This window comes from Parus major, chromosome Z (assembly GCF_001522545.3).
Source record: "Parus major isolate Abel chromosome Z, Parus_major1.1, whole genome shotgun sequence".
Lineage (NCBI taxonomy): Eukaryota > Metazoa > Chordata > Aves > Passeriformes > Paridae > Parus > Parus major.
Genome location: NC_031799.1, coordinates 52,627,595 through 52,642,695, shown reverse-complemented (window position 1 = coordinate 52,642,695; position 15,101 = coordinate 52,627,595). Strand labels below are relative to the sequence as shown.

At 41.9% G+C, this 15,101-nt stretch overlaps 2 protein-coding genes across 2 annotated transcripts in view; both read right to left on the bottom strand.

Moving 5' to 3' along the window:
* Positions 1 to 1,337: 1,337 nt before the first annotated feature.
* On the bottom strand, positions 1,338 to 3,559 carry ARL14EPL (ADP ribosylation factor like GTPase 14 effector protein like). The gene is made up of 3 exons (XM_015652427.1): positions 3,449 to 3,559; positions 1,919 to 2,058; positions 1,338 to 1,560 (listed from the first exon to the last, which is right to left on the bottom strand). The coding sequence occupies exons 1-3, from the start codon at positions 3,557 to 3,559 to the stop codon at positions 1,338 to 1,340; spliced, it is 474 nt and encodes a 157-aa protein (XP_015507913.1).
* Positions 3,560 to 10,936: 7,377 nt separating this feature from the next.
* Positions 10,937 to 15,101, bottom strand: part of LVRN (laeverin) — a 37,517-nt gene continuing 33,352 nt past the window's right edge. The window contains exon 20 of the mRNA XM_015615553.2: positions 10,937 to 14,767. Coding sequence (XP_015471039.1) covers positions 14,621 to 14,767 — 147 coding nt within the window. The 3' untranslated portion in view covers positions 10,937 to 14,620. The remainder of the gene's footprint in view (positions 14,768 to 15,101) is intronic.

Here is a 15,101-nt window from a genome sequence, read left to right as displayed (position 1 = left end):
ACATGGCTACCTCCCCACCTCTCCTCCCCCCCGCCAATCCCTTCTGAAAAGTTTGCAGCCATCTATCACAGCACTCCATTTGTGCAAGTTGTCCCATCATGTTTCACTGATGGTGACGGTGTCACAGCATTCCCACTGCACAATGGCTTCCATCTCCTCCAGCTTGTTGCCCATGCCGCCTGCATGATACAAGCTTAAGGTGTCATCAATTGAGAGGAACAATAAATCTTTCCAAGGTAGCAAGTCAGAAGGAGATTTTGATGTTAAGACATTCCTGGGATCTGTTCCCAAGTTTCTTGTATTGGGAGATATTTTTGTATTGGAGCAGTAGGTCTTTGTCACAGAGAATGGCCTGTGGTAAGGGAGAAAAGTGGTGCCATATTCAAAGCTGGGAGAATCTCCTCAAAAACAAACAAGCAGTAGGCCCAAGGAATGATTCCCCTACTAGCAGCATGCTCCTGGAAATCCACTGCAACCATCTGCAGCCTTCTTGCCTTCAAGATCCAGAGGAACCCTCCCTCCTCAGAAAGCAAGTGGATGCCTATCATTAATGAGAATACCTATTTCATAAGAAGACTGGGTGCAAGTTAGTGTATTTAAAATCTGTCATGTCTTACATGACAAGGAAACTTCTGGAACTAAAGAGATTTTTCTGTCCAGAAGGAAAAATATCCAGTCTGTGTAGCCATATAATTGATGACCGGTGGACATTCAATGTGCCACATGCTATAAAAAAATAGTGCTGACTGAACATGTTGGTTTCAGTTTTTCAGCCTGGGCAGCAAGAAAGAATTGCTGAGAGTTGTTTCCACTCTCCTTTGCTTAATATACAGATGAACGTGAAAAAGAGTGACCTAGTTTCAAAGGACAGTGTTATCTCAAATGCCTCCTGCCTTACCTGTATGAGGAATGAATGCACCAGGATGAAAAGGCTCTTAATGACAAGCCTACACAAAAGAAGGAGCTGTGTCACACATCTGAGTAAATGAACAAGCAGAGAAATTGGCAAAAAACCTGCATTACCAGTAATGCAGTTCAGCTTCTCAGGGTAAGAAAATTATCTTCCCATAACAGTTCAGACACCTTCAATTTTAGAAAGTCAAGGTTTAGAAAGGATTGACTAGGCGCCTTAGCAAAGCTCACAAGGATAAAGAAGAATGAAATACACACTTTTACTTTACGGGAAATGGTGAAGTTTGCTAGGTAGGCAGCAATAAAGAAGCACAAGTACCACTGCCAGGTACTTCACTAGAGACAATTCATAAAACCAAGATTTACTTCAATAAAACATGAAGAAAAAGGAACAATGTTCAGACACAAAAACTAACAGAACATAATCAGTCAGGCACAAAAAATGGTAGTGCACTGATCACATCCCCAGCTTCAGTCTCAATCGTGTCATAAACCCATTTTCTATTGCAGCGACATTCTGGTCCACATTTGTTTGAATTGCATTTGGGACAAGGATAGAAGCAACCCAGGCAGTCCATTTCCAGGCAATCACATAAATCTATGTCATTACAAAGCAGCCTGCCATGTTTGTCATACTTTTTTGTAAACCTGTGAAAGAGAACAAAAATTGTCAGACAATGCTTCAACACATTCAGACACTAAACCAAACACAAGTAGAAAATGTCTGTACAAGTATTTAGTCTTTAACAAACTCACAGAAAAATTAAATATCAACATTATATCCTAATTGCAACAGTCATTGGTACTAAAAAATTAATGTATGCCATTCTATATCAAAATTCCCTTAAAGTCACACAGAAAAAAATCTTGCTTTTCCAACATGGTTTTCAATGGTAACTAGAAATCACTCTGCAAAATACAATGCTTTCATTAATTTATTTAGATTCAGTGAGCAGCCTACCAGCCATTTTTTAAAGTAAATTGGGTAATAAATTAGAGATCTTACTTGGACTCATACAAAAAATTTTGTTTCATCTGTGACATGCATGCTTTCTTTTTCTGCTGTCTAGTTTCAGGATTGAAGTCAGCTACCTGAGGTCCTGGATTTTGAAAGGTTAAGCATTTTAATTGTTTCTCGAGTTTTTGCTATAAATAAACAACAGAAAGTTTGTAATTAGTACAATTGGAAAATGTATTTATTAGAAGCCAAGTGTTCTCACTGGCTTTTGAATGACATTAAAATTTATATTCCTGATAACTTATAAGATCAAGTTGATAGTTTAAAATGTTTGCTTGTCTAACTATTAATCAAGTATTCCTTTTACCGACTGTGTATCCTGACCAGAGATGAAGCAACCATTACTCAAAACACATGACTCTGGTACAGTGGCATGGGGTTTGCAAGTTGCCATGTGAGAGGCAGAATTATGTGTTTTGTCCCTCAGCTTCTTCTAAAATGTAAAAACAAATACTATGATTATAAGCATCTCAAATGTATTCACTCTTATTTTCACTGTTCCCTCAGATGCCTAGAAACTGTCTTTGTCCAGACAATCTGAGGACAAGAAAAATGTCTGAAGGAGCAACTAATGCAGTAAGGAAGTATTTGCACAAGTGAGAAATACGAGAAAAAAACCTCAACACACAGACAAAAACAAAGCAGCTCAACTAAGCACGGTTTTCTGAGAAAGAGGAGGATGCATTTTTCTGCCAGTTTTATAGAATTCATGTTTGCAGTTAACTAAAACAGCTGAATACTTTTGGAAGCTAAAACATTATCTCTGTGTATTACTATTCCACATAGTCTGTGTATGTTGACAGATTATTTCTGAAGTCACTGCAAACAAACATAAGCATCATGTCAAACAATGTCCCTTTGGACAATGACTATGAACTTTCACCATACACTTGTCATTCATTGTGTAAAGGCACAAAAATACATACAAATCTTTTTCTCCTGTTATGTAAATGGAACTGCCTTGCCATCTCTTAGCTTCCCTGGAAGGGGTCATTCCTTTCAGAGTCCACAATGATTTTCCACATAGATTTGAGTGCTTTCAGTGTTTCTCAGGGCAAAGCAGTGGTGGTTCAGCCCAGCCTGCTGATACAGTGATTCAGAAATATCCATGTACTTGATTACACTTTTTTACAAGCTGGTTGATGCTGTGCATCGTCAGCTGCATCCTCCTAAAAATATACAGGGCAATCTCATGTACCTTACTCAGACATGTCTGCTTTGAACTTAGGGGTAGATTTCCAGCATCATCACCATTCATGATCATATATAATGAAATTTTAAGTTGTAAAAGAATAACAAGGTATGATTATAGTCCTTCCTCTAAGACTACTATTCTATTTCCCTACTCCCTTAGAATTGCTTTTAGCCCTCTAAATCACTGTACTGCAAACTTAATCCATTTCACTATTGTTACTGATATTTCTCTCTTGACTCCAGCTCTTTATTTTTGTAATGACTGAAGAAATTAAAGGCAATTGTGAGTATCTTGATAATAAAATAGTATTGGAGAATTCATACCAATTTTTTGTATCCTATTGAGCAGTCCTTAGCAGGAGACACATTTTTTTCTGCAGAGGTTTCCTGGGAAGCACTGCTTTCCTTGCAGTTTTCTTCCACGACATCACTCATTTGCCCACCCTTGTGAAAAATGCTCATATTTGTTAAACATATACAACGATATAAACAGACTTGTAATTTAAAGTTTTAAGATAAGTAGGTGAAATCCACACAAGGCTTTTATAGATCCTTAGTCAGCAGCAAATGCAGAACAAAACGTGGCTCAGTAACAGGCTTGATTTTAAAACGGTACTAAAATAACATCACGAGCATATACAAAAGCTGCATGACCGAAACCACTCCCTAATTCGCCAAGCACACGTCGGAAAAGCTCTGGTGTTTAAGGGACGCAGAGCTCGGGAGCGCTGCAGCCACGCGTGGCCCCGAGGTGGGCACGTAGTCCCCACGGCGGCCCGCAGGCGGCGCTGCTGCCACAGCCGTGTCGCCGACATTCCCTACGGATCCACGGTGTTCTTCCCAGAGATTCCAGCCATCGGAATAAACCTAAGCTGCTGGCTGGCCTTTTGATTCTCACTCCTTTGTGAAAGAATTTTTATTATTATTATTTTTTAAATTAAATAAAATGTGTACCTTTTAGGTTTAATAGAAAAAAGGGCATCGCTCACTCTGCCAACAAAGTACACAGGGAGGTCTGTGGGTTCTGTGAGTCTATCCTACAAACGCCATCTATCACCTCTCTGCCATCAACATAGCTTTAGGATGAATATTAGCTACCTCTTATGGACCTTGTGCAGATACTTAGTTAGAATTTTTAATGCAATATATACAGTACCAGTGCCTCAGACTTTAACCCCCAACACAACCAGAAATAATTTAATATTTCTGGAGTTCCTCCAGCCCTCCCCCCCAAGCACTGTCCAGTCTCTCCCATCACCTCTGAAAGGAAGCACGGTGGCCTCTATCATTTTACCCTTGTACTTCAGGACTCCTGCCCTAACCCTGTCCCAGAGAAGATCTTCCTTTCACCACTGCCGAAAGACCAGCCAGACAAGCAGGACTCCAAGTCTTAGGTTTCCTCTCTTGCAGCCACTTCCTGCAGGGTGACAGTCAAAGTGAGAATAGGAACCAGAAGGGAGTGACTTTGTATTACCTGAAGAGGATGTCTTTTAGAGAGGTGAAACAGCTTTCAGCCTGTTTCAGAGGGGGCTTCTTGTTCTCTTCAGTAACCTGAAGAATGACAGGTGTGACACTGTTTACAATGGGAGGCTTGACAGCAACTGTTTTGGCTCTGAGTCTTGAGTATCATTTTAGGGTTAAAAAAGGAATTATATTACCAGGCAATTACATTTACTGGTTGGGGGAGCCTATTTTCCTACTGGAAATTTGTTAGGGGTCCACAAACAAATAAAGACTGAAGAGCAGCACTATAAGGAAGGTTAGTATTGCTCTTCATTTGCACTCAAGTTGTAGTCCTTGTAAGGATTTGCTTCCTACATATCCACTTGAGTCCAGCTATACACCTAACATTGTTAAAGCATTTAATGAATATGCATGATTGTCATCCATGTCTGTTTTTTCACAGTATACCAGGTTCAGGAGCAGAAAAGCCATCAGCAGCTATCAGTGTAAGCATGCAGAGTTTCCGTGTGTCCTGTGGTGGTGTAAACATTTGACTGCTTTGACAACTCAGTCCTAAAAGTTATCTAGAACCACACACACAAAATAAGAGACCTCATTTTAAATACTAACACAAAAGAATAAGCATCTTGTTCCACAGTGTTTCAAATGCCCTTGCACCTCAGAAAAATATAGTACACAGAGGATGTAGCAGATTTCTGTCTCCACATACATATATTTTAGTATATAATGTTGAATTTTAATCTCCATGAGAGATAACAGAAAAAATTAATCAGAACATGACTAGAAAAGTGAGCATGACTGATTATCCCCCACAGTGTGTTCTGAGAAGAGATGGAAATGAGGGAGACACAGACATCCACTATGAAGTCTGCAGAACCTAATTATACAAAGGAAAGTATTCTTGGTACTGAAACTGATTTTTTTTTTTCTTTTACTATTTTTAGTTTGACTATAGTGATAATCCAGGGCAATGTATTGAACACTGGTCTCTTCCATAAAAATTTCAGCTCTGAGGATTACCACCAATTGCTCTCTTCCTACTCCAAAACCTGGGCTCTCCCATACTTTTTAGCACAGCAAGTTTTCTTTTCTGGAGGTGACCACTCACAGCTGAACATCCCATTGTGGCTACAGGGTATGGCTAAGAATTGGCAATTTGAGCACAGAGCCTTGAAACAGTTGACCAGGCTAAAAGCAGAGTAAGGGAGGAAGAAAATCAGAGGCTGTGTTATATTATAACACTCATATATATATATATATGAGTCTTATTCATGGCACAGATGTTTCTGCTCAGAGGACAGTTTCAGAAGTTGTTGGGATTTGGAAGGAATTACGTTTGTTTATGATTCTCATGAAAGAAGTATTTTCCTGTATCTGTTTTTTTCAAGAATTTAATATTTCTGTTTATGATCCCTGCAGATGACACAGCTAAATGTTTCAGCTGGTGTGAAATGTGGTGACCAGAATTCCAGATACTTCAGCCTGTTTGATCTCAGCAGCCTAAAGCTAGTGTCTGCAGGGTATGACAGAGTGAATCCCCATTGTTTTCAAGTTTTATTTGTTTGTGCCATTGGAGACATTCTGGCTGAGATACGTGAGCATGTTCATTACCTTCACCAGGGCAAGAGGAGATGCTGCCCCTATGGCTTTAATCCCCCTATGTACACACGGATTAGACAGACCTATTGCAATAGTCCCACATTCCTCACAGCCTAGCTCTGCAGAGATATCTGTGGGCTCAGGAGCCAGAAGACAATTTTGTGGCACATTCAAGAACACATCTTGGAATTTCTATAGGACATCTGATGCCAGCCAAATTAAGAATGGGAATAAATTAATCTTTCTTAGAACAGCTATGGACTGAACTGTAAAGCTGTGGAAAGACCTCTTGGTGGTCTATTCTGTGCCTTCTCTTGCAGCCACAAATGTGCATGTGTGTTCAGAGGATAATCTTGAAGGCAGGTAGGGAATAGACCAGATGAAGAAATAGATCTATCTCTTGTAACTTGGTTTACCAGAACCCTGACAAACATGGTGACAGCGCAATGGCCCGTTCTTTAACAGGGGTCTGGAGGATCAAATAAATCCTTCTCCAAGTAAAATAGCACAAATCCTCATGAGTTCTCCCTCCCAAACCCAGACACTTTCTGCTGTATCTGGAAAAGAGGGGTCCTATAGCTGAACTTAAACAGTTAATTATAAAATCATGTGCAACTTCTGGTTGTCATGCAATAGGCAGAAGAGATCTGCCAGGTACTTACCTACCTTCTGAAAACCTGTGGTTCTGAAGGGTTTTCTGAGCAGACAGCAAGAGAGCAAGGAGGCCTTACCAAAGAGTTGAAGGGAATGGCACAGCCTGGATTTGGTGCTGCACAATTCCTCCTGGATAGTGGAAATATGACATCAGCCCCAGCGAGACTGAAACAGAAGACAAATAATCAAAATAGTGATCCCCAGAGAAACAGGGTGAAGACAGTGCAGGTAACTGTCTTAAAGGACCTCACACTCTGTCTCATTAATTGTGGCTTTTATATAGTACTTAGCACAAAGAGTGTGAATAGAGAATTTGGATAAACTGCATGAGAGTTCTAATTACTCATTTACCTCTGTGAACAACACAGCATGTATTTCTTAGTTGTTTGGTTTTTGTTTTTTTCTCAAAGGTAATTAAAGAAAAATACCTTGTAATGAACTACAGCATTTTTTATTTTAAAAATGTTAAAAAGTGATATATTTTTAGGACATGGATGTAGTAAGGAAATATTTTACCATTTTAGACAAAATAATTCTATTCCATTCTATTCCATTAATTCTATTCACTGTTTCCAGAAGACAAAAATAAATATATACTCCAATTACTGAAGTGCAACCTCATGTTTCAGCCTGCTGCTTTTCAAGTTTACTTGTTGCACTAGTGCAGACAACTCGGCCTTCTCCTGATACCTCCAGATGCCAGTTTTCAGCATGCTGTAATCACTGATGGCTTTCATTATTCTTCTCTAGAACACAGCTAAATCCTAGTAAGCATCTGAAACTGTGAAGTCTAATAAATTCTCCTTTTGTGGCTTAGATAAATAGCCCAACGTGTTTTTTTTATCTTAATCAGCTGTATCCACCCATTCTCTGAGATGTTTTATAACCCAGAGGCAAGTAGATTTTTTATTTACCGTATTTTTCTTTCCCTCCAAAGATTTTAAGCCCAAAAGCTGATGCATCATTCAAGAAGCAGATATTAGCTAGGTGATGCAAATGCTGCTACACATCTTCATTTTGCTTCATAGAGGGCTTTTTGGGGGTTTTGTTGTGAAAATAAACCAGAAATCACTCAAGGGAAAAAAAAAAATCAGTCTCCCAGGTACTTATGTAACAACAAGCCCAAACCAAAAAAGGTACAACCTGGTTTAGCCTCATAATTTTTTCCAAGTTTCTTCTTTCTCCGTATTCTACTTGAAGAAAACAGATATTAACTCTATCAGTATAAAAATTGTAATTAATCCATTTTATGCTTAATGTCTCTTTCCACTTTGCTGTATATACCTGAACTTTTTCTGAGTTGCTTGTGCATGAGTTATGTTTGTTTATTATGGCATAAGGGATAACACATAGCCTGCAATCATAAAAACTGCTGGCGGGGTGTCAGGCTACAAGGACATAAACGTAGGGGGATTAAAATCTTAGGAGACATTTAGAGAGATTGATTTCAGAGGCGAAACTCCTAGGGGTTGCTATAGGGACGAGTCTTCCTCACCATGAGCACGGGTGTAAATGCACCTGGGTAGATACAATACAATACCTGGGGGGAGGGAGGTACAGGGGAGCAGATGTGTTACATTTCTCTTAAGCTTCCTGGTCAGGGTGATTGCTCTTCGAACACCCCAACACACTCGGCCTGCAGTGTGCTCAGTAGCACCTATAGTGATACAAATGGGGCAGCTGGAGAGGAAAAAAAGCAAATTTTTCAGTGTAAACAGTCTGATGTTCTTGCCCTATTCCAAACAATTCTTTGGATCTCTATGATTTCATTGTTAAAATTTTGACACAGTGCTGTTCCTCCCATTTTATAATTATTTTCTCCCTCTTTTTCCTCCTCCTCCTCCCATTACCCTCATTTTTTCCAAACAACCAGGTTTATCAGGTCTTTCTGCCTCTTCCTTCAAACCGGCAGCAGTCACTGGGAAGGACGGGATGGGGTGGAAGGAGCGGAACAGAAGGGGAGGAAGAGCATGAGTGTCTGGGAGACGATTTTAGTGGTCGAGATGGCCAGAAGAGAACGTGCAAGGCTTGTTGGAGGCACAAGGGGAGAGCAAACTCCCCTTGCCAGGGAAGGCTCCGTCTCCCAGGGGCAAACGACCCACGCAGAGGTGTGACCCTATCGCCTCTGTGCCTCGTCTCCACAGGGCTTCCTCGGCACATTCCCATCTCCCTGAGCCCTGCGGCGCGGGGGTTTCACCGGGAGCTCCCCGCCTGCTCCCTCCCAGCTCACACTGGCCTGCCTGGCGATGCTCCGTGCGGCCCCGAGCGCTGGCACCCTGCGAGGGCGGCCCCAGCGCCGCTCCCTGCCCGCCGCAGCCCCGCAGCCCGGCGGGCAGCCTGCGGAGGAAAGGGACGGCGAGCGCAGCACAGAGGGGAAAGCTCGGCGGGAGGAGCCGCGGTGCGAGCGCTGGGGTAAGTGATGCTTGCAGAGGCACCGGGAGAACACCGCGGCCGGGCAGGTGGATGATGCTCACTGCAGGAACTGCGGTCTGTAAGATGGGCCCTGCTCTGGAGCAGAGAAACAGTGAGGAAGAAGGAGGAAAGGTGTGGTTTGGGGCTGCTCTCAACCCGTTTTCCTCCTTCCCGCTGGTCTACTGAAGTAGCGGAGGTGAAAGAGTCGGGAACGAAGGCAAGCCTGGGGAAAGGAAGGGTGGAGGGATGGGTAATTTTGGGTTCTGTTTCTCAATATCGAAGGCTTTTTTAATGGGTGACAAATATTAGACATCTATTTTAATAGCAACAAATCAAATCCTTTTCCCCAAGTGAAGTCCATTTTGTCCTGTCCTGGCTTCAGCTAGAACAAGGTTAATTTTTTTGCAGTAACCAGGAGGGGTATGTGCAGGACACTGATATTATGGGTGTTATTCTGTACAACCACATCATTACCAGGGACAGGGGAAGCATAGCAGTGGGCAAGAAAGACACACGGAGCTCCTTGCTTGCTCTGGAGATCGTTTATTGTCACGAACCAAGCGTTTTTGTACTGGAAATTTAACGAAATAAGCACTCATTGGCTGCCTGCCGCTGCAGTTCACGCGTCCCTTTACCCAGCCAGCTCTCTGATCAGGTGGCATCCACGCGTCTCCCCAGCCAAGCCCTGCTTCACACAAGAGGCAGCTATCAACCCATTCATCCGACCCGCAGCTGAACCCTTCCCAGAGTGCTTTTGGAGAACAAAAGGAGAACAGGATTTAACAAAGGTGAAAAAGCCTTATTCTGTAAGGCGTTTCTAATTTCCCACAGGGAAGGGAGTCTTTTCTGAAGGGAAGAGGTCCCTGCCAGGGTCAGTGGATGGACAGGTCAGGTATTGTTTATGTGTGAATCTTTGCCTCTTGCTTGTACTGTCAGTCTGATTATTGTTCCTGTTATTGTTGTTTTCATATCTCATTGCTCTTTGCAGTCCACTGTTCCTATCTCAACCTGCAATCTTTGCCTTTGGTGCCTCCTCTCCTCTCCATCAAGCTGCAGAGGGAGGAGGAAGGAGGGAGTGAGCAGGGAGCATGTGGTTTGGAGTCTCAGTGGGACTAGTGCCATTCCTTAACTGCAATATGACTCTGTGATAGTGGGTAAATGATCTCCCTGTCTGTCACTGCTGGACACAAAATAAAGATGCTTTACTCCAGTTCAAAGGCAGAAGAAGATCGGAAGGCCTTATTGTCTACATTTTAGTGCCTTTTATAAAGTGTTCTGATACAGACTTAACATGATTGGTAAAAGGGAACAACACCTCTCTCGTCTCACTGGTGGAACAAGAGAAACACAGCACAGCTGCACAGATTTATTTTGAGAAACATAAGTTATTTACAGAAATCATCCTTGAAAGAAAGACTTTCATGAGAAATCTTGGGAAGAAAATCAACCACTGGCAGGCTGAAAACCTTTCCAGACTCAGAAATATCAGGTTCACACCTGTCTTTATCACAATACATGTGCTTTCCCACCTCATGTTCTTCCTGCATCACAATGGGTATCCCACAGCCAGACAAGGTCAGCCTCCCCCTCTGCCCACTCAGGTCCTTGTCTCATCCCATCACAAATAACAGATAGTGACCCCTAAAGGTCACTGTCCCTCTGACACAGGAAGATTTCCACAACTTGAAGAACCATAGCAGCAACTGTGGTTTTATTGAAGTAAGATATTGTGAAATTTATCAAATGGTTGTTATACAATGGGTTCATTCTGTTATTTACAGCACGGAAGATGTAGTAATGATTCAAAGTTACCAATGCAGTCTTAATGTCCTATGATACAAGGTTATGCACTATGTCGGTCAAGTACCAGTGCAGTTGGTAAAGGGTATTTCAACCTTGAGAAGCAACCCTGAGAACTGTCCCAGCTCCAGTGGAGATCACCCCAATGCCACTACCATTAGCAGGCAGAGAAGGCACAGAGAAGTCCAGAGGAGGCTCATGTAGGCTGTCTGTCTCACAGTCAATTACAAGTGATGGAAAAGGTGAAGGTGAGACTCCTTGTACCCACAACCCCCTTTACTCCTTGACAAATGTCTGCTATTGTTGTGTTAATCACATATTTCCAGTTCCAGTTTCCAAGTTTATAGCATTAATGCTCACCATGTCAGCCTTTTCCTGCATGAGCTACCAGAGAACAAGTTGGAACTAGAGAAGTTTTAGCCTGGTCATGGTCTAGACCTTTGCTTCCTTTGGAGTCTGAACCAAAATACCATTAGTTTGGCCAAGAGGCTGGGTCCGTACATCACACCTGGCTCTGGAGGAGCCCCTGTACCTCTGAGCCTGTGGATGCAGAGATGACAGCTCTTTCTGTCTTTTGAGTCGCTGCACAGCAGGAATGTGGCAAGGCCACACCTCAGTTCATTCTTTGGCATTTTAGCCCACATCCCTTTTCACTACCCTATTCTCACTCTTCTGGGACTTCCAACAACTCTGAAAGAAGCAGCAGGCTATTCCACCCACCTCATCAAGGTACCATCAGTGCATCCAGATGGCATGGGGTTTGTCCCTTGGCCACCCAGGCCCCGCAACCAGCTGCCCTTTCATCACTTGTCTGAGAGGTTTCTTGGGGTGCCAGGAGGGAAAAGGGGCACATGTGCCAGGAGGTGCAGAGAAGTTGTCTGGTGCTCCTGAACCTTGATTTAAACAGCTCTAAAGCCTCCCTCTCCACTGGGCTTGGCCAGCTCACGAGTCTGCTGCCCTGCCACACGTACTTATAGTATGGGCAGAATAGGTGTAACTTTTTGACTTCCACACTATCAAGGCAGAGAGCAGGACTTAAAGCAAAAATCTGGTCTTTTCACATCATATTTATTTTTTTACCTACTCAGGGCCTACTGAATACATCCTATCAATCAATGACACAGCTGTTTTTACTGGAAGTTTCCCCATACGTGCACACCTTCACAATTACATGTCCCATAACACCTACACAATCCACATAAGTACTATTAAAGCTCATTTCCTGAAGTCTTCATATTCATTTCCAATTAACTTTCTTTCACCCCAATTCTTTCTGCAATAAAGCAGCTTTCCCAGCTTTCCCTGGATTCCTCCCATGCCCCTCTTCTTCCCTTGCTGTAATTCCAAGTTGCCACTCTCCAAACCACTGCACTCAGCTTGTACCCAACAGCAGCAAGAGCTGCCACTGATGCATGCCACCAAGGGCAAATGTGTGGATTCTGGAAGTGATTCAGATCAGCTCCTACTCAGGCAGCAACTCAGTCCAGCAATTCAGCCTAGCAATCACCTTCACCATTCTGCCTCTGCCATGAAAACTACACTGAAGTTCTAGAGGCAGACATTTGTCAGGAGCCTTTATTTGAAAATATCTTATTTTAAATTCTTCTAGGGATTTTAACATATTGGTAGTTCAAATTAAAGTTTTGTTCAGTAGGATGAAGAAAAAAGTGACAAAAGCATGGAAGACTGGTTAGAAAGGCAATTGCTCATGGTCAGAGAGAAAATGGTTTAAACCTAATGGGCACAGGGTGAAGTTATCAGATGTTTCTTGAGTTTTGCTTAACCCACATGATAAGACATACAGTGCCAGTGATTAACTAGTGGAAATCACAGAAAATGCTGAAGCAAAACAGCTTCAGTACTGGCACAGGTTCCCCAGGAAGGCTGTGGACTTCCCATCCCTGCAGGTGTTCAAGTCCAGGCTGGACAGTGCTTTGAGCAACCCAGTTCAGTGAAAGGTGTCCCATGCCATGGCAGGGGGATTGGAACATCTTTAAGGTCACTTCCAAACCATCCTATAGGTTCTATGATAAAATCCCTGTAATTTACCACAGCCTTGACAATTTCCTCTGCTTTTTCAGTCAAGTTGAAGAAGACTTGCAAGAATGCATACAGTTTTCTTTGGTACTGTCCTTAACTAGATCAAATGCTAAGAGGTAATAGTTTCCAACACAAACTTGTGTCACCAGCAGGGAATTCCCATACAGTAAAGGGCTTCTCAAGTAGTCTAAAAATAGTTTGATTTTTTCTTTTCAGCCATGGAGAGCAGAGGACATTCAGTGCAGTCATCATGACAGTGTTTTTCCCAAATGTATTTAGAGGATGCCAGTGAAAAATCCTTTGTATTAGCATGTCTGGAGTTTATTCTTGTCTTTCCATAGAGCAGTGTTCTAACTTAGTTTGTCTCCTGCATTCCCACATAACAGTGTTTCCTGATCCATAGCATGTTAACTGATCACCAGTACTGTAATTGTGTCACAATACTGCTACCCTACAGATAGACTATTTGCATGGGCTGAGGATCCCATCCTTTTTTTTTTAAGCACAAGCTAATATGGTTTGCTAATACTAATGGACTGAATTCTTTCTGTCACCTCCAAAATGAGGTGACAGTGTAAGCAAGGAGATTCACCTTGTATGTACAGCAAGGGAGCTGGACTCTATGATTCTGATGGGTCCCTTCTAACTCAGCATATTCAGTGATTCCATGATCAGCAAGTGCCTCAGTGCAATTAGAGCTGTGATGTTCCAGAATGGCTAGTTTAGACTAGTTGCACACCAGTGCCATGGACAAAATGACCATCAAATACCACACATCAGGAGCTCATCATCTCCTAGACACATTTTATCCAAAAATAATCCACTTCACACACTCCAAGACCATCCCAGGGGCTGAAGCATGCTAAATGGAGATGACCAGCAGGGTCTCTTCAAAAGCAGTTCCTAATCAAACACAAATGCAGACATATTAAGTACAGATCTGCTGAGAAAAAAAACCAAAACAACAAGTTTGAATGATAAGGCATTAATTTCTTAATTAAAATTAAGAGGATTTGAGGATTCTTTAGTCCTTTCGTCCCTACAAGTCTAAAGTCATTCTGAAGTACATGTTTCACAGAACTGTTCTAAATTATTGTCCTCTTTGCAAATTAAAATAAAAGAAGTGGACACAGGTTATAGATCACTGTACAAATGAAACAAAACAGAATATAAACTTTTTCAGGTTCCTCGTGTTTTTTTGCCACAAACATGCAGCACGCCTTTCATTTGGATATTCAGAAGAACACTCCCAAACGATTCAGGACTGTATCTATAAGTTAGATTATTATTAGGAATGCATCCCTAAGACCTCATTCAGCAGGAAATTATTTTAGATATAAGATGCAAATATGTTGATAACTTCTTTTCCTAAATCCTTGATTTCCTTGTGAATTATTTTATCCAGACTTTCCATTTGAAAGACAACCACAGGACTCATAAAAATGTGCTTTACCTTTAATTACAGGATATAATGAATACCAATATGATGGTGAATCACATAAAATATACTGAAAATTGTTTTCCAAGTCAATCATCTACATTTTTCTCTAACCAGTTGGCAACTCTGATTAGTAGTTTTCTCCTTTCAATATTTTCAAGTTTTGCAGATTCCAGCAGCATAGTAATAGCCTCTCTCTCATCCTCTTCCAAAGTAGCATTATAAAAAACCTGCAGCTGAAGAAATAAACACATGAGCTTAGTACACACAAAAGTTCACTTGCAGCAAGCAACTGTGTGCCTGACAGATGCTTTAGACAGAAATGCTCAGAAAAGGGGCAGATGACAGACTAAAGAAGGGGTGGGGCAAGGTTACTGGTTTACAGTAACGTGGGAAAGCTCCTTACATATCAAGAGTGTGCCCTTTTGCTCTTCCTCTAAAAATCCTTTCAAATGCAGCCAGTTCCACTGGTACTGGTGGTACCACACTGTCTAGGACTAGTTGGGTAGAAGAATCCTCTTGTGCTACAATCACAGAACAAGAAATCTTTCTAATGAGTCTAATAGGCAA